The sequence below is a fragment of the Trachypithecus francoisi genome, unplaced genomic scaffold (genome assembly GCF_009764315.1).
Source record: "Trachypithecus francoisi isolate TF-2019V2 unplaced genomic scaffold, Tfra_2.0 Lachesis_group5, whole genome shotgun sequence".
NCBI lineage: Eukaryota > Metazoa > Chordata > Mammalia > Primates > Cercopithecidae > Trachypithecus > Trachypithecus francoisi.
This window is the reverse complement of record NW_022681470.1, coordinates 145,290,362-145,306,788: the sequence shown is the minus strand read 5'-3', so window position 1 is coordinate 145,306,788 and position 16,427 is coordinate 145,290,362. Positions and strand designations below refer to the sequence as shown.

The window sequence follows — 16,427 nt, the reverse complement described above, 5'->3', positions numbered from 1 at the left end:
GAGGATGTGGCCGTCTTAGGAGGCCCTGTCCCTCTGGCCGCAGAGAAGCCAGGCCTGTGACAGCACTCACCTCCCAAGCTGGGGGAGGCCCGCGGGGACTGGGCCTTTGTGGGCACAGCACAGCCTCCCCTAGCGCACAGGATTTCCTCCCCAGGCAAGCGGCTCATCGGGCACTTGTGGCCAGGCACTGGCCCGAGAGCAGGTATCCACCTGGTGCCGCCTTAACAGGGAGCCATGCCCAGCCCCTGTGCCGTCTGCTCTGTAGCAGGTGAGCCTGCCCTGTGTCCCACGGTTTCAATGGAGCACCAAAAAACTATATTCAAACACCCTGTTTATTTGGGCTTATGATTTACGAACTGCAGGTCTGTGTGCGGGAAGGCCAGCGTCCCCCGCTGCCGTCGTCACCCACATCCACAGAGCAGCCCTAGCGCCAAGCGCAGCTGCTGCCATCCACAGCACACGGGAACGGGACCCATGCTGCAGGCCTGCTCTCCTGCCCAGGGAGATGCCACGTGTGTCTGCCTGACAGCTTCGTGACACAGTTACTAGCAGCTAGGGAGGGCTTAGATTTGGTGGCGTCCCCAGGCCTCTCCTTCGGGGGCTTGGGCGCAGCTCCACAGCCCCCAGGAGTTGGGGGCTCTGCCACGGGGCCCAGTTCCACAGCTCCACAGCTAGCTGGCGCCCCTCCCGTGCCCATGGGGCAGAGCCAAGTATTTCCAGAGGTGGCTTGGAGGCCCTGGGGTGGCGGGGAGAGGAACAGGGAGAGCATGAGACAGACCCACAGGGCTGAGGCCAACCCTGCTTTTATTTCAAGAGAGCTTCTCGATGGCTGACAGGAGCTCGGGTTTCAGGATGGCGTCCGGCTCGACCCCCGCAGCCTTGATGTCCTCCAGCACAGCCATGTCCCACGAGAAGGTCAGGAGGGCAGAGGGCACCTGCAGTGGGGGCAGGCTGTCATTCTGTGGCCGTGCAGTGGAAGGACAGAGCCGAGCACAGTCGGCCCTTCCCGCCGCGGGAAACTCAGCGGGCAAGCTGGGCTGGGGGATACCCTGGCCTGGAAGCCATCTCAGCTGGTGGAGGCTGTGGCTCACACCCTGGCCTCCTGCCCTCTCCCTCCGGGACTCCCGGAACCTAAGCCTAAACTCACTGCACTAGCTAACACGCGTCACTGCTCCCATTTGACAGGGGAAACTGAGGTGTGGAGTAGTTATGAACTTGCTCAAGGCCCTGTTGCCAGTAAGTGGGAAAGTGGGATTCAAACCCAGGGACCTGCCCAGGCCCCCTGCTCTGAGAACAAGGAGGCTCCCTCCTGAGGGGCTGTGTCAGTCCCCGGAGAACCTGCAGAGGCACCGGGTCAGCAGTGCCCCTGCAGGCCAACACTCACCAGCCCGCACTCATTCAACGCCAGGTTCTCATCCTCCGACAGCTTCTGCCCTCCCGAGGCCAGCAGCTCAAAAGGCAGCCAGTCGCTCTGCAGGGCCTCCCGAACGAACCCGTACACTGCCCCCAGCCGTTCCCGGGCGTAGAAGGTCCCTGGGGAGTGGGGAGGTCAGAGCAGGTGGGGCCCAGGGCCCCCACCAACCCGAGCCACCCTCCCTGGGAGTCGCAAGTGCCCACCCTGCAGGAGGCAGCCGTCGGGGAGGCGCACGCGCAGCAGTGTGTAGGTGTACTTGCGCAGCCCCCGCTGCTCCTCCTTCTCCCGCATGGCCTTGGTCCTCAGCACGCTCAGCCGCTCCACTGCGTCGGACCTGCACATGAGGGCCACGTCAGGAGGGCTGGTCTGGGTTCTCCCACCCCGCCCCACTCCACTCCGCGGACACCAGGCCCACCTGAGCCTCTGCTCCCGCTTGATCTCCTCTGCCGTGAGGTTGAAGAAGTCCCCGGGCAGTTCGAACTGCGAGGCCAGGGGCGAGGGCTGGAAGACGCGGCGCTGCCGGTCCAGCTTGGCACGCACGGGCTCCGCAGCCAGCAGCTGTTCCTTGTGCCTCTCTAGGCTCTGGGGCTGGGCCAAGGTGGTCTCGCTCAGCACGTAGAACTCCTCGGGGTCCTCTACAGCACGGCAGGACATGTGTGTCACTGTGCAGCGAAGAGACCCCCAAGCCAGGCCCTCCTGCCCCAAGGCTCTTTGTCCCCATTCCCCACTCAGCCAAGCCCTGTCCGCTTACCTTGATCCTGGATGGGAAGCAACACCTTTTGGAACCCAATGGCCTCAAAAAACTCGTGGGTCCCTTCCAGGCAGTTAATGCGCTCCTGGGGATGGAGATGGGGGTCACTGGGGACCCCTGGCTTCCTCCATGGCCCAGCCACACCTGACCTGGTCCAGGGGCCCAGCTCTCGCTATTGGGAGCAGCTGTTGCCCCTGTATGGGGCCCAGCCCTGGGGGTGCCTCAGTACTAGGTGCAAACCTGCTTTTCTAAGGTAGGGGCTATGGAGTTTCCACCAGCTCCGCACAGAGGAAAAAGTCACAACCAGGCACAAAGAGTGAGGCTGAGGAGCCAGGTACTGCTGGGGCCTGAAGCGAGGCTAACACGGGCCAGGGCCGCCAGACCGTGCCGTTTCCCCCAGAAGAATCTGGTTTGCATGAGAAACCTCCCCAGTGCCGACATGTTCCCAAACAAGCCCAAGTGAAAAGGAGGAAAAGGATGTGGGTGAGGAGAAGCAGAATTTGTTGATTTGGGGTGACTGGTGCATTAAAATCTTGCTCTCTATCTTGTCCTGCTACCTTCTACTGGCCGAACGCTTCACTGCTTGGGGCTCAACTCTCGCTAGCTCCTCCAGGGACTGCCTGGTGTGGGCTACCACTGGCTCCTGCAGGCTGGCTGCCCCCACCCCAGCCTGGGCCCAGGGGCCAGGAAGCATGCCCACCTGGAACACCTTGTTCTGCAGCTTGATCTTCCGGTACTTCTCCTCTTCGGGGTGCAGGTGGATGTTGTCCAGGTACCTGGGGTAGGTGGAGAGGGTGAGTGCGGCTCAGCCACACTTGGCCTCTAGTCAGAGGGAAGAAGCGGCCCAGTGACCCCAGGGCAGGAGACCATCTCTGGGTGGAAGGCATACCTCGCACACCCCACGGAGCCCACCCCTGGTGCCAGCAGGAGCCCCATGGAACCCCTCACTGTCCCACCAGTCCTGGAAGGGCATCAGTGAACCACAGCGGTGGGGGAGCCGCAGGGCCGGAAGAGTGGAGAGCCAGAGCCGAGGGGCCGCAGCGCCAGCAGGGGGCTCCTGTGGGGTGCTCCCTCGGGGCTGGCGGGCAGCGTGGACTTCCAGGCCTGCCCCCAATCCTGAGACTCGGGGAGTGGGGTGGGACCGTCTCCTCCACACGCTCCCCGAGTGGTCCCCAAGGAAGCCAGGGTGGGGAACGCCTGATTCCGTAAACACCTTCATTTTGCACATGGGTAAACAGACCCAAAGAGGCCCAGTCCTTTGCCCGAGGCCTCTGGGTGGAGCTGCCTCACTCTCAGCCCTATCTCCCTTCCTAGCCCACCTCAGCAGGTCATGAGGGGACCAGAGAGGGTGACAGCCCCAGTGGGAAGGGTGCTGGGGTGAGCCGGAGGGGCCAGGCAGGGCAAAGGGGCCACGCACTCACTTGGCAATGGTGTCCACGCCCAGCTTCACCCGGTCCCGGTCTTTGTTGAACGTGTGGATCTTCATGATGGAGGCAGCCACTGGGTCGGTGGAGAAGTGCTGGGAGGAGGGAAACAGGGAAAGCTGCTCACTGAGAACCCGGGCCACACGGCCCTCCGCTGCCCAGGTAACAGGGACAGGAAGAGGAAGGCAGAGCAGCGGCGTGGAGCAGCCCTAGCTGTGCACTCATCACAGAAAGGAAAAGAGAGACCCTTGAAGACCCCGGCCCTGCCCACACCCCAGGGCAGAGGCGGCACAGCCAAGACGCAGCAGAACTCAAGTCTGCCCTTCCGCCTTCTCCAGGCTAGATCCACGGGGCTTGGGGGCCGGTGTGACGTGACAGAACTTTGCCTCACACTCTGGCTTTCGAACTCGACCTCAGTGCTGAGATCCACCAAGGCCACTGCCCCTTACAGAACCTCCCGCCACCATGGACACCGCATCCCTCCTGATCTCACAGCCCCATGATGGACGTTCCGGAATGACTCCCGGGTCTCATGTGAAGAGAGAGACCGAGAGGCCCCTTGTCCAGGGTCACAGGGATGGCAGGTGGCAGAGAGGATACAAATGAGTCTGCAACCCTCAATGTCTGAAACTCAATGGCTGGAAGATGGATACCCCCAGCCCCTGCCCCACCCCGAGGTCCCGCCTCTGTTACTAGGGGAGGGGAGAAGTCACAGCTGGAATTCCTGGGGTTTCCCAGAGCCAGCCCTGCTGACTGCGAGGTACAGCATTCCAGCACGCAGAGGCTGAGAACACGTACCCTAAGACCCGGACAAGACTGAGGCACAAATCCATTCACGCTCGGCACAGCTACCGCACACGGCCACACCCAGAGAGCCACCCATGGCCTGGCAAGCAGGGCTGCCACCCGCAGCTCCCTGGGCTGCCCAGATGAGGACAGGTGAACAGCAGGGCCGCCCAGGGCCACGTGTCAGGATTCGGGCCACCTGCCCAGGCAGCCCAGAGCTCCACCCACCACCCTCCACCCTCAACTGCACAACAGGGTCCCTCAGCAGCCCCCTGCGTCACACGGACCCATGACCCACACACTGAGCCAGGGCTCATGCCAACAGAAAATTGGGACCCAGCCCAGTCTGCTGGTTTAGTTGCCGAGGTGATGTGGGGAGCGGGGCAGAGCACGCGGCTGCAGAGAGGCAGAGCTGCGAGACGCCCCTGCCGTCCCCAGGACAACAGCTTCCTGGGGATCAGAGTGCCCAGGACGGCACACCTGCCAAGGGAAGGGCGTCAGCTCCAAAAGCGGCCCTCAGGCGTTTTGGGCGACTGGCCACCAGGCTTAGGTCAGGATCTGGGTACGTGCGCAGACAAGGGACGAAGGAACAGTGGCCAGGAAGGCGTCCAAATCCATACAGGAATGTACTTTGTGAGAAAGGTGGGATTTCACAGCTGTGAGCAAAAGACAGGTGCTCTCCACAGGTAGGGCTGAGACGAGAACTGAGCCAAGATCTAGAAAAAAATAACATCGGCTCCACCCTGCCATGTTACATAATAACACGCTCCAGCTGGATCAAAGCTTCAACCATGGAAACAACAAGCAAGGAGTCACTGAGTAGACAGAAGAAAAGCACTGGAGGCCGGGCGCGGGGGCTCACGCCTGGAATCCCAGCACTTCGGGAGGCCGCGGCGGGTGGATCACGAGGTCAGGAGATCGAGACCATTCCGGCCAACATGGTGAAACTCCGTCTCTACTAAAAATACAAAAGTCAGCCGGGCATGGTGGCGGGCGCCTGTAATCCCAGCTACTTGGGAGGCTGAGGCAGGAGAATCGCTTGAACCTGGGAAGTGGAGGTTGCAGTGAGCCGAGATTGCACCACTGTACTCCAGCCTAGTGACAAAGCAAGACTCTGTCTCAAAAAAAATAAATAAAACACTGGAGAGGCCACAAACGAATTATCTCAGCATGGAAGTGGGTAAAGCATTTCTAAGAATGGCCCCAAACCCAAAAGCCATGAAATAAGACTGACATATTTAATTATACAGAGATCAAAACATCCTACGCAGCAAAGTGACCGTAAGCAGAGCCAGCATATGAGCAACTAGAGGGAAATATGTGCGACTCGTATCATAGGCAAAAGCCTAAATTGCCTAATATATAGAGTGCCTACAAATCACTAAGAAAAAGACAAACTATCTAATAATGTACAAAGGATGCATTTTCATATGAAACATGGCCAGCCCAACCCAAAGTAAGGAAAGTGCACATTAAATCTATCCTGGGATGTTATTTTCACTTGTCAATAGGGGTAAAGATCAAAGTGTGGTGATTTACAGTACGGTGAGAGGATGGGGACACGGGTGCGTTCGCACACACTGCTGGAGTAGGTGAGTCTGGAGAGTCTCTGTGGAACTGTTACTATTTTCTTTTTTTCAGACAAAGTTTTGCTCTTGTCGCCCAGTGCCCAGGCGGGAGCTCAATGGCATGATCTCAGCTCACGGCAACCTCTGCCTCTGGGGTTCAAGCGATTATCCTGCCGCAGCCCCCCGAGTAGCTGGCATAAAGGCGCCTGTCACTACGCCTGGCTAATTTTTGTATGTTTAGTAGATATGGGGTTTCACTATGTTGACCAGGCTGGTCTTGAACTTCTGACCTCAGGTGATCCACCTGCCTCGGCCTCCCAAAGTGCTGGGATTACAGGCGTGAGCCACCGCTCCTGGCCACTGTTACTACTTTTTGAGAAAGGGTCTCACTTATCACCCAGGCTGGTGTGCAGTGGCCTGATCATGGCTCACTGCAGCCTCCACCTCCCAGGCTCAAGCAATCCTCCTACCTTGGCCTTCTGAGTAGCAGGGACTACAGGTGCACGGCACCATGCCCAGCTAATTTGTTTCTGTTTTTGTTTTTGGTAGAGACAGGGTTTTGCCATGTTGCCCAGGCTAAAGCCGAAGTTTCTGAGAACCTATTGATGGTATTAAGTGAGGACTTGCTGTATTAGGGGAAAAAAAAACGCTGTGAAAGTTATTTTTGTTCTTTTGTTTGTTTGTTTTTTGTTTTTTGAGACCGAGTTTCGCTCTTGTTGCCTAGGCTGGAGTGCAATGGCACGATCTCAGCTCACCACAACCTCCACCTCCCGGATTCAAGCAATTCTCTTGCCTCAGCCTCCTGAGTAGCTGGGATTGCAGGCATGTGCCACCACGCCTGGCTAATTTTGTAGCAAGTTCTTTCTGTACTGAAGCAAATAATACATAACCTTTTATGCAAAACAAAACCAGGCCAGGCGCGGTGGCTCACGCCTGTCATCCCAGCACTTTGGGAGGCTGAGGCGGGTGGGTCACTTGAGGCAAAAGTTCGAGACCAGCCTGGTCAACATGGTAAAACCCCGTCTCTACTAAAAATACAAAAATTAGCTGGGCGTGGTGGCAGGCACCTGTAATCCCAGCTACTTGGGAGGCTGAGGCACGAGAATCGTTTGAATCCAGGAGGCAGAGGTTGTAGTGAGCCGAGACTGCACCACTGTACTCCAGCCTGGGTGACAGAGTGAGACTCCATCTCAAAAAAAAAAGACAAACGGCCGGGCGCGGTGGCTCAAGCCTGTAATCCCAGCACTTTGGGAGGCCGAGACGGGCGGATCACGAGGTCAGGAGATCGAGACCATCCTGGCTAACACGGTGAAACCCCGTCTCTACTAAAAATACAAAAACTAGCCGGGCGAGGTGGCAGGCGCCTGTAGTCCCAGCTACTCGGGAGGCTGAGGCAGGAGAATGGCGTAAACCCGGGAGGCGGAGCTTGCAGTGAGCTGAGATCCGGCCACTGCACTCCAGTCCGGGCGACAGAGCGAGACTCCGCCTCAAAAAAAAAAAAAAAAAAAAAAAAAAAGACAAACCTAGCTGGGAGAGAGGAGATACGGATGCATACACAATGGTGTGCCTGGATTCGGGGTATCAGAAGAGGGGCTTCACTACTAGCAGTGGGCTCTGGGGCCTCTGGGAGGGACCTGTACCACCTGGGCTTCCGATGGGGGGTGGCTCAGGCACAGGAAGCTACAGGTTGGGGCAGGAGCACACGGGGCGCCACTCACCGCAAGAATGGCTTCCTTGATGCGGGCGTCCCGCTGGTCCTTCCTCAGGGTGGCCCCAGTGAGTGGACAGGTGAAGTACACGCCAGGCGCGGCCAGGTGGGCAGAGCCTTCCTCTCTGGGCTCAGGTACCTGGGGCGGTAAAAGTGTCCGAGTCTGGACTGTGGACAGAAGCCACCCCGAGCCTTGCCGAGCACCACAGTCCTGAGTGTGGCCCGTAGAACCAGACATCTCTAGCCGCCATGCTGTCCCTTCCACTTGGTGGCCATGGGAGACACCCTGGCCAAGTGACTGGATCCCTGAGTCTGTTCCCTGGTACGTCCAATGGCCCTGTGGGGCCTACTCAGAACTAAAGAAGGTAAGGAACGGAAAGCACAGAACAGCTTCTGACACGCAGGAAGCACTCAGCAGACGGCAGCTGGGCTCCTGCTGGTCCTGCCCCCAAGCTGGTGAGGAAGGAGTTCTGTGTGGGAGTCCGTGGGCACAGTGCCCTGGACAAGGCCTGACTTTTGGGCCTCCATTTCTAAGGGCCATCTCTAAGGTCCCTGCGTGCTAAAATTCACTGAATCTTCGACGATCAAGCTGCTTAGAACTCCTTTCAGCAGAGCTCTCAAGGCCCACGTCCTACAGGAAGGCCTCCCTGATTCCACCCGTCTCCATAGAGCCCCTTGACCTCCAAGGCAGGCAGGAGCAGGCCGTGGTAGGGGACAGGCTCTGAAGCCACAGACTAGCCCGTCCTGTCTTTGCTGGCTCTGGGGTGTAGGAGAGAGGACAGCTGGTTTGACCTCTCTCAACCCCGGTGTAACTGCATCCACCTTAAGGGGTTAAGGGGAGGGAGCGATGGGCTTATGTACCTGAGGCCCACTTCTCCAGGCCGAGCCAGCATCCTCAGCTGCTGAGCCCCGAAGGTCCAGACAACACTATGTTCCACCACAACCCGCCTCCACCTTGCGAGGCAAGGTTTCCTAACCACCCTGGAGCCCCAAGTTCCAGGCCACATCCTCCCCACGATGAAGTCAAGCTGTCCCCACCCCTCCGCGTGGGACAGTGCCACCAGTGGCTGTTCTTACCACGTTGGTCCCTGGGGCCTCCGGGCTCCCGCTGATGGTGGCTTCGGCTTGAAGTTCCTTTCTCACTGGAAGGCAGCCCAAGAAGGAGAAGCAGAGACAGGATGGTGAGCACGCCTCTGTCCTGGCCCGAGCCCCCGCATTCCTGGGGTGGGCCTGTGACCCACGCACAATGCCCCAGCCTGCTGCTGCTGGAGGTCAGGCTGGGGGTCCCCTGCAGGACTCGCTGTGCACCCACCCCTCAGCCTGACCCAGCACCCCACTGCCTGGGCAGTCCCTGTTTCTGCTCCAAGTCTCTGCTCCTACCCCCTCCCCAGGAAGCTGCCCTTCCCCCAGCACCTGCCCTTGGTGAGTCGCTCCCAAGGGTGACCCTCACACCCCCACAGCTGCTCATGTGACTTCTGTGTCCAGGGCCAGGCACTAGGGCTGGGAACCTCAAACAGCCCCGACCTGGGCCCGAGGAGGGCCACACCTCACCCTGGTTTCGGATGCTGTCCTGCGACGTGGGGCCCCAGGCTCGGGACTGCTTCTGCTCCAGCCGGGCCAGGGCGGCAGCGGCCGCCATCTGTGCCTCATTGGTGGGTCCCTGGCGGGGCGGCCTCGGGGCTGGCTGGCTGGACTTCTGTTTGGGGGCCTTTTCCCTGGGGACAGACCAAGGGAGAGCGAGTGTATCCTCCTGAGGTGGCCGGCAAACCTGACGTGCGGTCACACAGGGGAGCTGCTGCTGCTCCCCAGCTCCTGCCACCAGCACCACCAGTCAGACATGTCCCTGCCTACGTAGGCCAGGACGCTAGTTCCCAGGGGCCACCCGCAGCCACCAGATGGTTCTTCTGCAAGCGGAAGAGCCCCTGGAGAAAGGAGATGCTGGTTCCGCTCAGTTCTGCACCATCCGGCAAGTCCTGCCCCCACTGGGCCTCAGCATCCTCATTTGTAAAATGGGTGGCAGCACCTGTCCCGAGGCGAAGGCACCTTAATATCCTCAGTGCTTTTTTATTTTTCTTTTTGAGACAGGGTCTTGCTCTGTCACCCAGTGGCACAATCATGGCTCACTGCAACCCTGAGTTCCCAGGCTCAAGGAACCCTCCTGCGTCAGCCTCCCGAGTAGCTGGGACTTGGAGGCAAGCATCATCACGCATGGCTAATTTTTCTATCGAGACAGGGTCTCGCTGTGTAGCTCAGGCTGGTCTCGAACTCTTGGCCTCAAACGATCCTCCCACCATGGCCTCTCAAACTGCTGGGACTACAGGCATGAGCCACAGCACCTAGCCCACATCCTCAGGAATTGAGGAGACTCAAGGGATGCCACATCCTCCCCCACTCCCTGCTGTGAGAGTCTCCACCCTCAGGTCACAGCTTCGGTTGCTGAGCACCTACTGTGTGCCGGGCCCCCTGCTGGGAGCTGGTCGGCTCGGTTGGTTGACTCCTCCTAACGAGCTGCCAGGGAGGCCTCACCATCCCCTGTTCCCAAACCCAAGAGGGTCAGGAAGTCCGGGCAATGTGCCCCATGCCACACCACCCTTGTGGCAGGACCCTGGGGTCAGCGGACAGTAGAACCAGCCTCGGCCTGGCCACTCCATGCCAGGCCCGGGGCTGTGCAAGTACGAAGAGCTCATGGACTCGCGGTTCTGCCCTGTTGAGCCCTACACCAAGGAGGGTTCTGTAATCCACTTGGCACAGCGGCCTGGCAGAGAAGCTCTTTCTGCCAACCTGCTCGGGTGCGTCTGTCTCGCTTGTCTCCTCTCAGGCCCCTCCCGTGAATTCAGGGACTGTGTCACTTTCCGTGCTCTAAGTCTATTAAAACTTCCTGGGAGGCCAGGCCCTCAGTTCAAGCCCTATACTCCTCTGGCTCTGCTCAGATACCCGGGCAGCCCTCCCTCCTCGTCTCGAGGCTTAGCTTCGTGCCCACCCCTGCCTATCTAGTCCTCCCACAGCTGAGCATCTTGGGTGGAAGAGGAGATGACTCATGAAGACCCATCCCGGCCCCGTCCGATATCTAGGTCTTTCCAACAAAATGGCATTTCCCAGGGCACCTCACCCCAACCGGTCACGGACCTGCCCCCCTGGGCAGCCACACGGACCCTTCTGGAACCTCAGCCAGGGAGCGTCAGCATCACTCCACTGCACGACGCCCTCCCACTGCAAAATCCTAAAGCCTCCCTCGGCCAGAGAGCCCTTCCCGGCCTGGCCCACTGCCCTCCCCTGGCCTGTCTCCCCTGGGCTCCCCGCGGTTCTCCCCACACCCCAGCTGCTCCCCGCTGCAAGCCCCTGCACCGTCTGAGCCTTCTGCCCAGAATGTTCTCCGGCGGGGAGGGAGGAGGACAGGCGATCTGGAAAGGGCTAGAGCTGCCACAGGAAGAGACGGAGGGGGCTGATTTCCCCATGGCTGAGTCTCACTGTGTCCTGGGATAGGCCTTCCCAAACCACCTGATGGCATCTGCTCACCCTCCTTCAAGGCCCTGGACACCGCCTGAGCTCTTATCTGAGGTCTGTTGGTTTATTTGTCCATCAGCAACCTCTAGAAGGTGAGCCCTGGGACAGCAGAGGCCTTCTCACGTCCACCACTGTAGCCTAAAACAGGACTTGGCACCCACACGCCCCACACACCCTGGATATCCAGTCTCGCTCCCGAGGGGACCTCCGCACCCCTTCCCTTCCCGAGTCTCCCCTCTTACCTTCCCCTCTCCGCCCGGCTCTGGGCTGACCCACCCATCACCCTGATGCCCTGCACCCTTCCTGTCACGCCCAGTCCTAACCCCACCCACTACTGGTTGAATCAATGAAGGGCTCCCCCCATTTGTCCACTTCTCTCCCTGACCCCTCTCCTCTCTCACTCAGCCTTTGCTCTCCTGCTCTCCCCTAGGAACCCTGAAGTCCTCACCATGCCCCTACCTCCATCACCACCCCACCAACCCGTGATTCCCTGATCCCCACTTCCTGCCACCTCCCTGCCTCTCCTTCTACCCCCTCTCAGCCCCCACCCCTTCACAATCCCTTCCATTATTGCTTACAGACCCCTGCATGGCTGCCTGGCTGACCTCCTTCCTCAATTACTCTCCATCAGTCTCCACCACCCCTGGCCAGCCAGCTCCCTGCAGCAGCCCCAGCTCTTCCAGCTTCCCTTTTCTCAACCCAGCAGCCCTCAGCCTCGCACCCTCTCCAGCGCCACTTCTTTCCCGGCCCTCCACCTGCCCTCCCAGCTGGCTCAGCCCTGCTTAGGCCCTTCTCTCCAAGTCCTCCCTAGACGATCCGGAAGCCTGCCCGGCACCTATCTCCTTTCCCCTCCCCTCTCACTTCCATAATCCACTTGGCATAGTGACCTGGCAGAGAAGCCTCGCAGAGATGGCCTTTCTCCCAACCTGCTCAGACACGTCCATCTCGCCGGTCTCCTCTCAGGCCCCTCCCGTGTCACAGTCCATCTGTCAAAGTCCTTCACCTCCACTCTCCTCACACACCTTCCTCAGCCCCTCCCTCTCAATTCGCCAGGACATCCCAGGTCACTGAAGACGCTACCCACCCCGGCCTCCTTGGCCTTCCAGACTCTTCCTGGTCTCCCATCAGCCTCCCACGTGCTCCAGATCCCAAGTCCAGAACCCCTCTTCCCATGGATGCCTCAAAACAATTCTCCACCACCCTACCCCACAGCTGTGCGTCTTCCTCCAAGGACAGCTCTCATCCATGGTCACCTAGATTCCCCCAAATCATCCCGGCCACTTAAGGACCAGCCGGGTCCCCAGACCTCTCCCTCACCACTCGTCTCAGAACTGATCATCCCTTTTTTCCCCCCAGGGTCGCTCCACTGACCCCCAACTTCCTGCAGCCCCGCCGCCCTAATCCCCGTCACTGCCTCGGACACTCCTGCGGCCCCGCCCCGAGACCTCCCTTCCCACCCGGCCCCCTCCCCCCGCTTCCCCCGCCCCGCCCCCGGCTCACACCCGCCCCCTCCTGCCCGACCCTAGATCTCTCTCCCCTCCCCCTGACGCCCATCCTCGGCCCCGCTTGCCCCGCCCCCGGAGCCTCTCCCCCTCCCCTGACTCTCGGCTGCTGCTCCCACCCCCTCGCCCTCTCCGATCTCCCGAGCCGCCCAAGGCCCCAGACCCTCTCCCCGGCCGCCCCTGCGTTCCTCACGCACCCCACGGACTCTGTGAGCTTCTGACCGGGTCCCGCGCTCTTGAACTTGATGTCGGCCTTGAACTCCTGAAAGAATTTCTTCATGGTGGCGGCTGGCCCGGCGGCGAGGGGCCGCGGGGGCGGGGGGCACAGGGCCCAGTCGGGGAGGGGCCGCCCGGGACCAGCCACCGGAAAAAAAATACCGCGCCGCCGGAAGTCCCGCCTTCCCCAGGCCGGCCACGTGACAATAGGCTAGAAATGCCTCTCTAGCGCTCGGTGCCTCGCTGGCTCAGGGCGGCCGCTCTGTACGCTGGAGCCGCGTCTCTATGGTTCTTCCGGACTCCGTTGCCAGGGCGACGAGTACGCCTCTCAATTAGAGTCAGTGCCTTGCCTGGTGCCTTCGGTGGCGCTTCCCAAACGGTGACAGACGGTGACAGGAGAGGGACAGGACGACTGAACCTTGCAGAGAAAGCACTGGGCCCTGTCCCTTTCGCTGCTCAACCTAAGCTGGGCGCGGTGGCTTACGCCTGCGATCACAGCACTTTCGGAGGCTGAAGCGGGAGGATTGCTTGATTCCAGAAGTTGGAGACCAGTCTGGGCAACATGGCAAAACCTCGTTTCTATAAAAAAAAAAAAAAAAGTAAAATAAAATAATAGCCGAGGGTGGTGGCACGCACCTCTTAGCTACTTGGCAGGCGGAGGCGGGAGGCTCACTTGAACCCAGGAGGTCGAGACTGCAGTGAGCTGTGATCCAGCCACTGCATTCCAGCCTGGGCGACAGAGAGAGACCCTGTCTCAAGCAAAACAAACAAAAATCCAACCTTCCCTGTCTCCCCAGAGCTTACGTGATAAAGTCCCAATTTAATGTGGGGTATTGGAGGCCCCCACCTTCTGGCCCTGTTTTGGTCCCTGAAGTCCCCCTCATCCCCCCCCCCCCCCACCACCACTTGTAGAAGCTGTTTAAGAGGATGCACCCAACTGGGACCTGGGGATCCACTTTGGTGGACAAGACAGAAAAACCAGTTAATAGTGGCGTACTTTGGGCTGTGCGATCCGCAAAGAAGATACACAAAGTGACAGTTAAGCCTCCAAAAAAGGGAGTTGGGGGTCAGACATGGTGGCTCACGCCTATAATGCCAGCACCTTGGGAGGCCGAAGCCGGCGGATCATTTGAGGTCAGGAGTTTGAGACCAGCCCGGCCAACATAGTGAAACCCTGTCTCTACGGGCGCTGGTAATCCCAGCTACTCGGGAGGCTGAAGCAGGAGAATCGTTTGAACCCGGAAGGTGGTGGTTGCAGTGAGCCGAGATCTCACCACTGCACTTCAGCCTGGGCAACAGAGGGAGACTGTGCCTCAAACAAATAAAAACAAAAACAAAACAAGGAGTTGCGGCCGGGCGCGGTGGCTCAAGCCTGTAATCCCAGCACTTTGGGAGGCCAAGACGGGCAGATCACGAGGTCAGGAGATCGAGACCATCCTGGCTAACATGGTGAAACCCCGTCTCTACTAAAAAATACAAAAAACTAGCCGGGCGAGGTGGCGGGCGCCTGTAGTCCCAGCTACTCGGGAGGCTGAGGCAGGAGAACGGCGTAAACCCGGGAGAGGGAGCTTGCAGTGAGCCAGGATCCGGCCACTACACTCCAGCCTGGGCGACAGAGCGAGACTCCGTCTCAAAAAAAAAAAAAAAAAAAAAAAAAAAAGACTATCCTGGCTAACACGGTGAAACCCCGTCTCTACTAAAAATACAAAAAATTAGCCGGGCATGGTGGTGCATGCCTGTAGTCCCAGCTACTCGGGGGCTGAGGCGGGAGAATGGCGTGAACCCGGGAGGCGGAGCTTGCAGTGAGCCGAGATGGTGCCACTGCACTCCAGCCTGGGCGACACAGTGAGACTCCGTCTCCGGGAAAAAAAAAAGGAGTTGGAATGAGATACACAGAGACTGAAGGAGGAGAGGCCTCCGGGTGAGGAAACAGCCCACTCTAAGACTGAAATTGAAATAACATGGGTTGGATGGGTGGCTCAGGCCTGCAGTCCCAACATTTTGGGAGGCCAAGGTGGGAGGATTGTTTTAGCCCAGGAGTTTGAGGCTGCAGTGAGCTATGATCACACCACTGCACTCCAGCCTGGGCAACAGAGCCAGACCCTGTCTTATTAAAAGAGGAAAAAAAATTGGGCTGGGCACAGTGGCTCACATCTATAATCCCAGCACTCTGGGAGGCCAAGGCGGGTGGATTACTTGAGGTCAGAAGTTCAAGACCGACCCAGCCAACATAACAAAACCCCATCTCTACTAAAAACACAAAAATTAGCCAGATGTGGTGGTGTGCGCCAGTAATCCCAGCTACTTGAGAGGCTGAGGTAGGAGAATCGCTTGAACTCAGGAGGTGGAGGTTGCAGTGAGTTGAGATTGCGCCATGGCACTCCAGAAAAAAAAAAAAAAAAGAACATACTGAGTTGGTTGTACTACTCTTTTCGTTGTTGTTGTTGTTTTGTTTTTTTGAGACAGAGTCTTACTCTGTCACCCAGGGTGGAGTGCAGTGGTGTGATATAGTCTCACTGCAACCTCCGCCTTCCAGGTTCAAGTGAGTTTCGTGCCTCAGCCTCCTGAGTACCTGGGATTCCAGGTATGCGCCACCATGCCCAGCTGATTTTTGTATTTTTAGTAGAGACGGGTTTTCACCATCTTGGCCAGGCTGGTCTCAAACTTCTGACCTCAAGTGACCCACCTGCCTTGGCCTTCCAACGTGCTGGGATTACAGGCATGAGCCACTGTGCCCAGACTCTTTTAATCATTTCTTAATATTTTATATGGAAAACTATAGGCTGGAATCAGTGACTCATGCCTATAATCCCAGCACTTTGGGAGGCTGAGGCAGGCAGATTGCTTAAGCTCATGAGTTATTGTTGTTGTTGTTGTTGTTTTTGAGATGGAGTCTTGCTCTGTTTCCCAGGCTAGAGTTCAGTGGTGCCTGCCATCTTGGCTCACCACAACCTCCGCCTCCTAGTTTCAAGCAATTCTCCTGCCTCAGCCCCACAAGTAGGTGGATTACAGGTGTTCACCACCACGTCCAGCTACTTTTTGTATTTTTTTTTTTTTTTTTGAGACGGAGTCTCGCTCTGTCGCCCAGGCTGGAGTGCAGTGGCCGGATCTCAGCTCACTGCAAGCTCCGCCTCCCGGTTTACGCCATTCTCCTGCCTCAGCCTCCGGAGTAGCTGGGACTACAGGCGCCCGCCACCTCGCCCGGCTAGTTTTTGTGTTTTTTAGTAGAGATGGGGTTTCACCGTGTTCGCCAGGATGGTTTCGATCTCCTGACCTCGTGATCCGCCCATCTCGGCCTCCCAAAGTGCTGGGATTACAGGCTTGAGCCACCGCGCCCGGCCTACTTTTTGTATTTTTAGTAGAGATAGGGTTTCACCATGTTGGCCAGGCTGGTCTCCAACTCCTGACCTCAAGTGATCTGCCTGCCTTGGCCTCCCAAGGTGCTGGGATTACAGGTGTGATTGACCATGCCCGGCCAAATTCATGAGTTTGAGGCCATAATCGGCAACACGGTGAGAACTCTTCTCGCCGGGCGCGGTGGCTCAAGCCTGTAA

General features: G+C 58.6%; 1 protein-coding gene across 1 annotated transcript; it reads right to left on the bottom strand.

Moving 5' to 3' along the window:
• Window positions 1-318: 318 nt before the first annotated feature.
• On the bottom strand, window positions 319-13,448 carry UBXN6 (UBX domain protein 6). The gene is made up of 11 exons (XM_033195714.1): window positions 12,855-13,448; window positions 9,203-9,366; window positions 8,729-8,793; window positions 7,662-7,790; window positions 3,587-3,684; window positions 2,866-2,941; window positions 2,166-2,250; window positions 1,830-2,049; window positions 1,618-1,748; window positions 1,385-1,533; window positions 319-935 (listed from the first exon to the last, which is right to left on the bottom strand). Exons 1-11 carry the CDS (start codon window positions 12,935-12,937, stop codon window positions 810-812), a joined length of 1,326 nt encoding a protein of 441 aa, XP_033051605.1. The 5' UTR covers window positions 12,938-13,448; the 3' UTR covers window positions 319-809.
• Between the last annotated feature and the right edge of the window lie 2,979 nt (window positions 13,449-16,427).

What these genes read in the sequence shown, in the direction of transcription:
- UBXN6 (XM_033195714.1), bottom strand. Translation starts at nt 12,937, where the DNA reads ATGAAGAAATTCTTTCAGGAGTTCAAGGCCGACATCAAGTTCAAGAGC. An exon ending in TCAAGGAAGCCATTCTTGCG is followed by an intron (nt 3,685 to 7,661) that starts GTGAGTGGCGCC and finishes CCCTCCTCCCAG; the next exon opens with CACTTCTCCACCGACCCAGT. An exon ending in CGTTGAATGAGTGCGGGCTG is followed by an intron (nt 936 to 1,384) that starts GTGAGTGTTGGC and finishes CCCCCACTGCAG; the next exon opens with GTGCCCTCTGCCCTCCTGAC.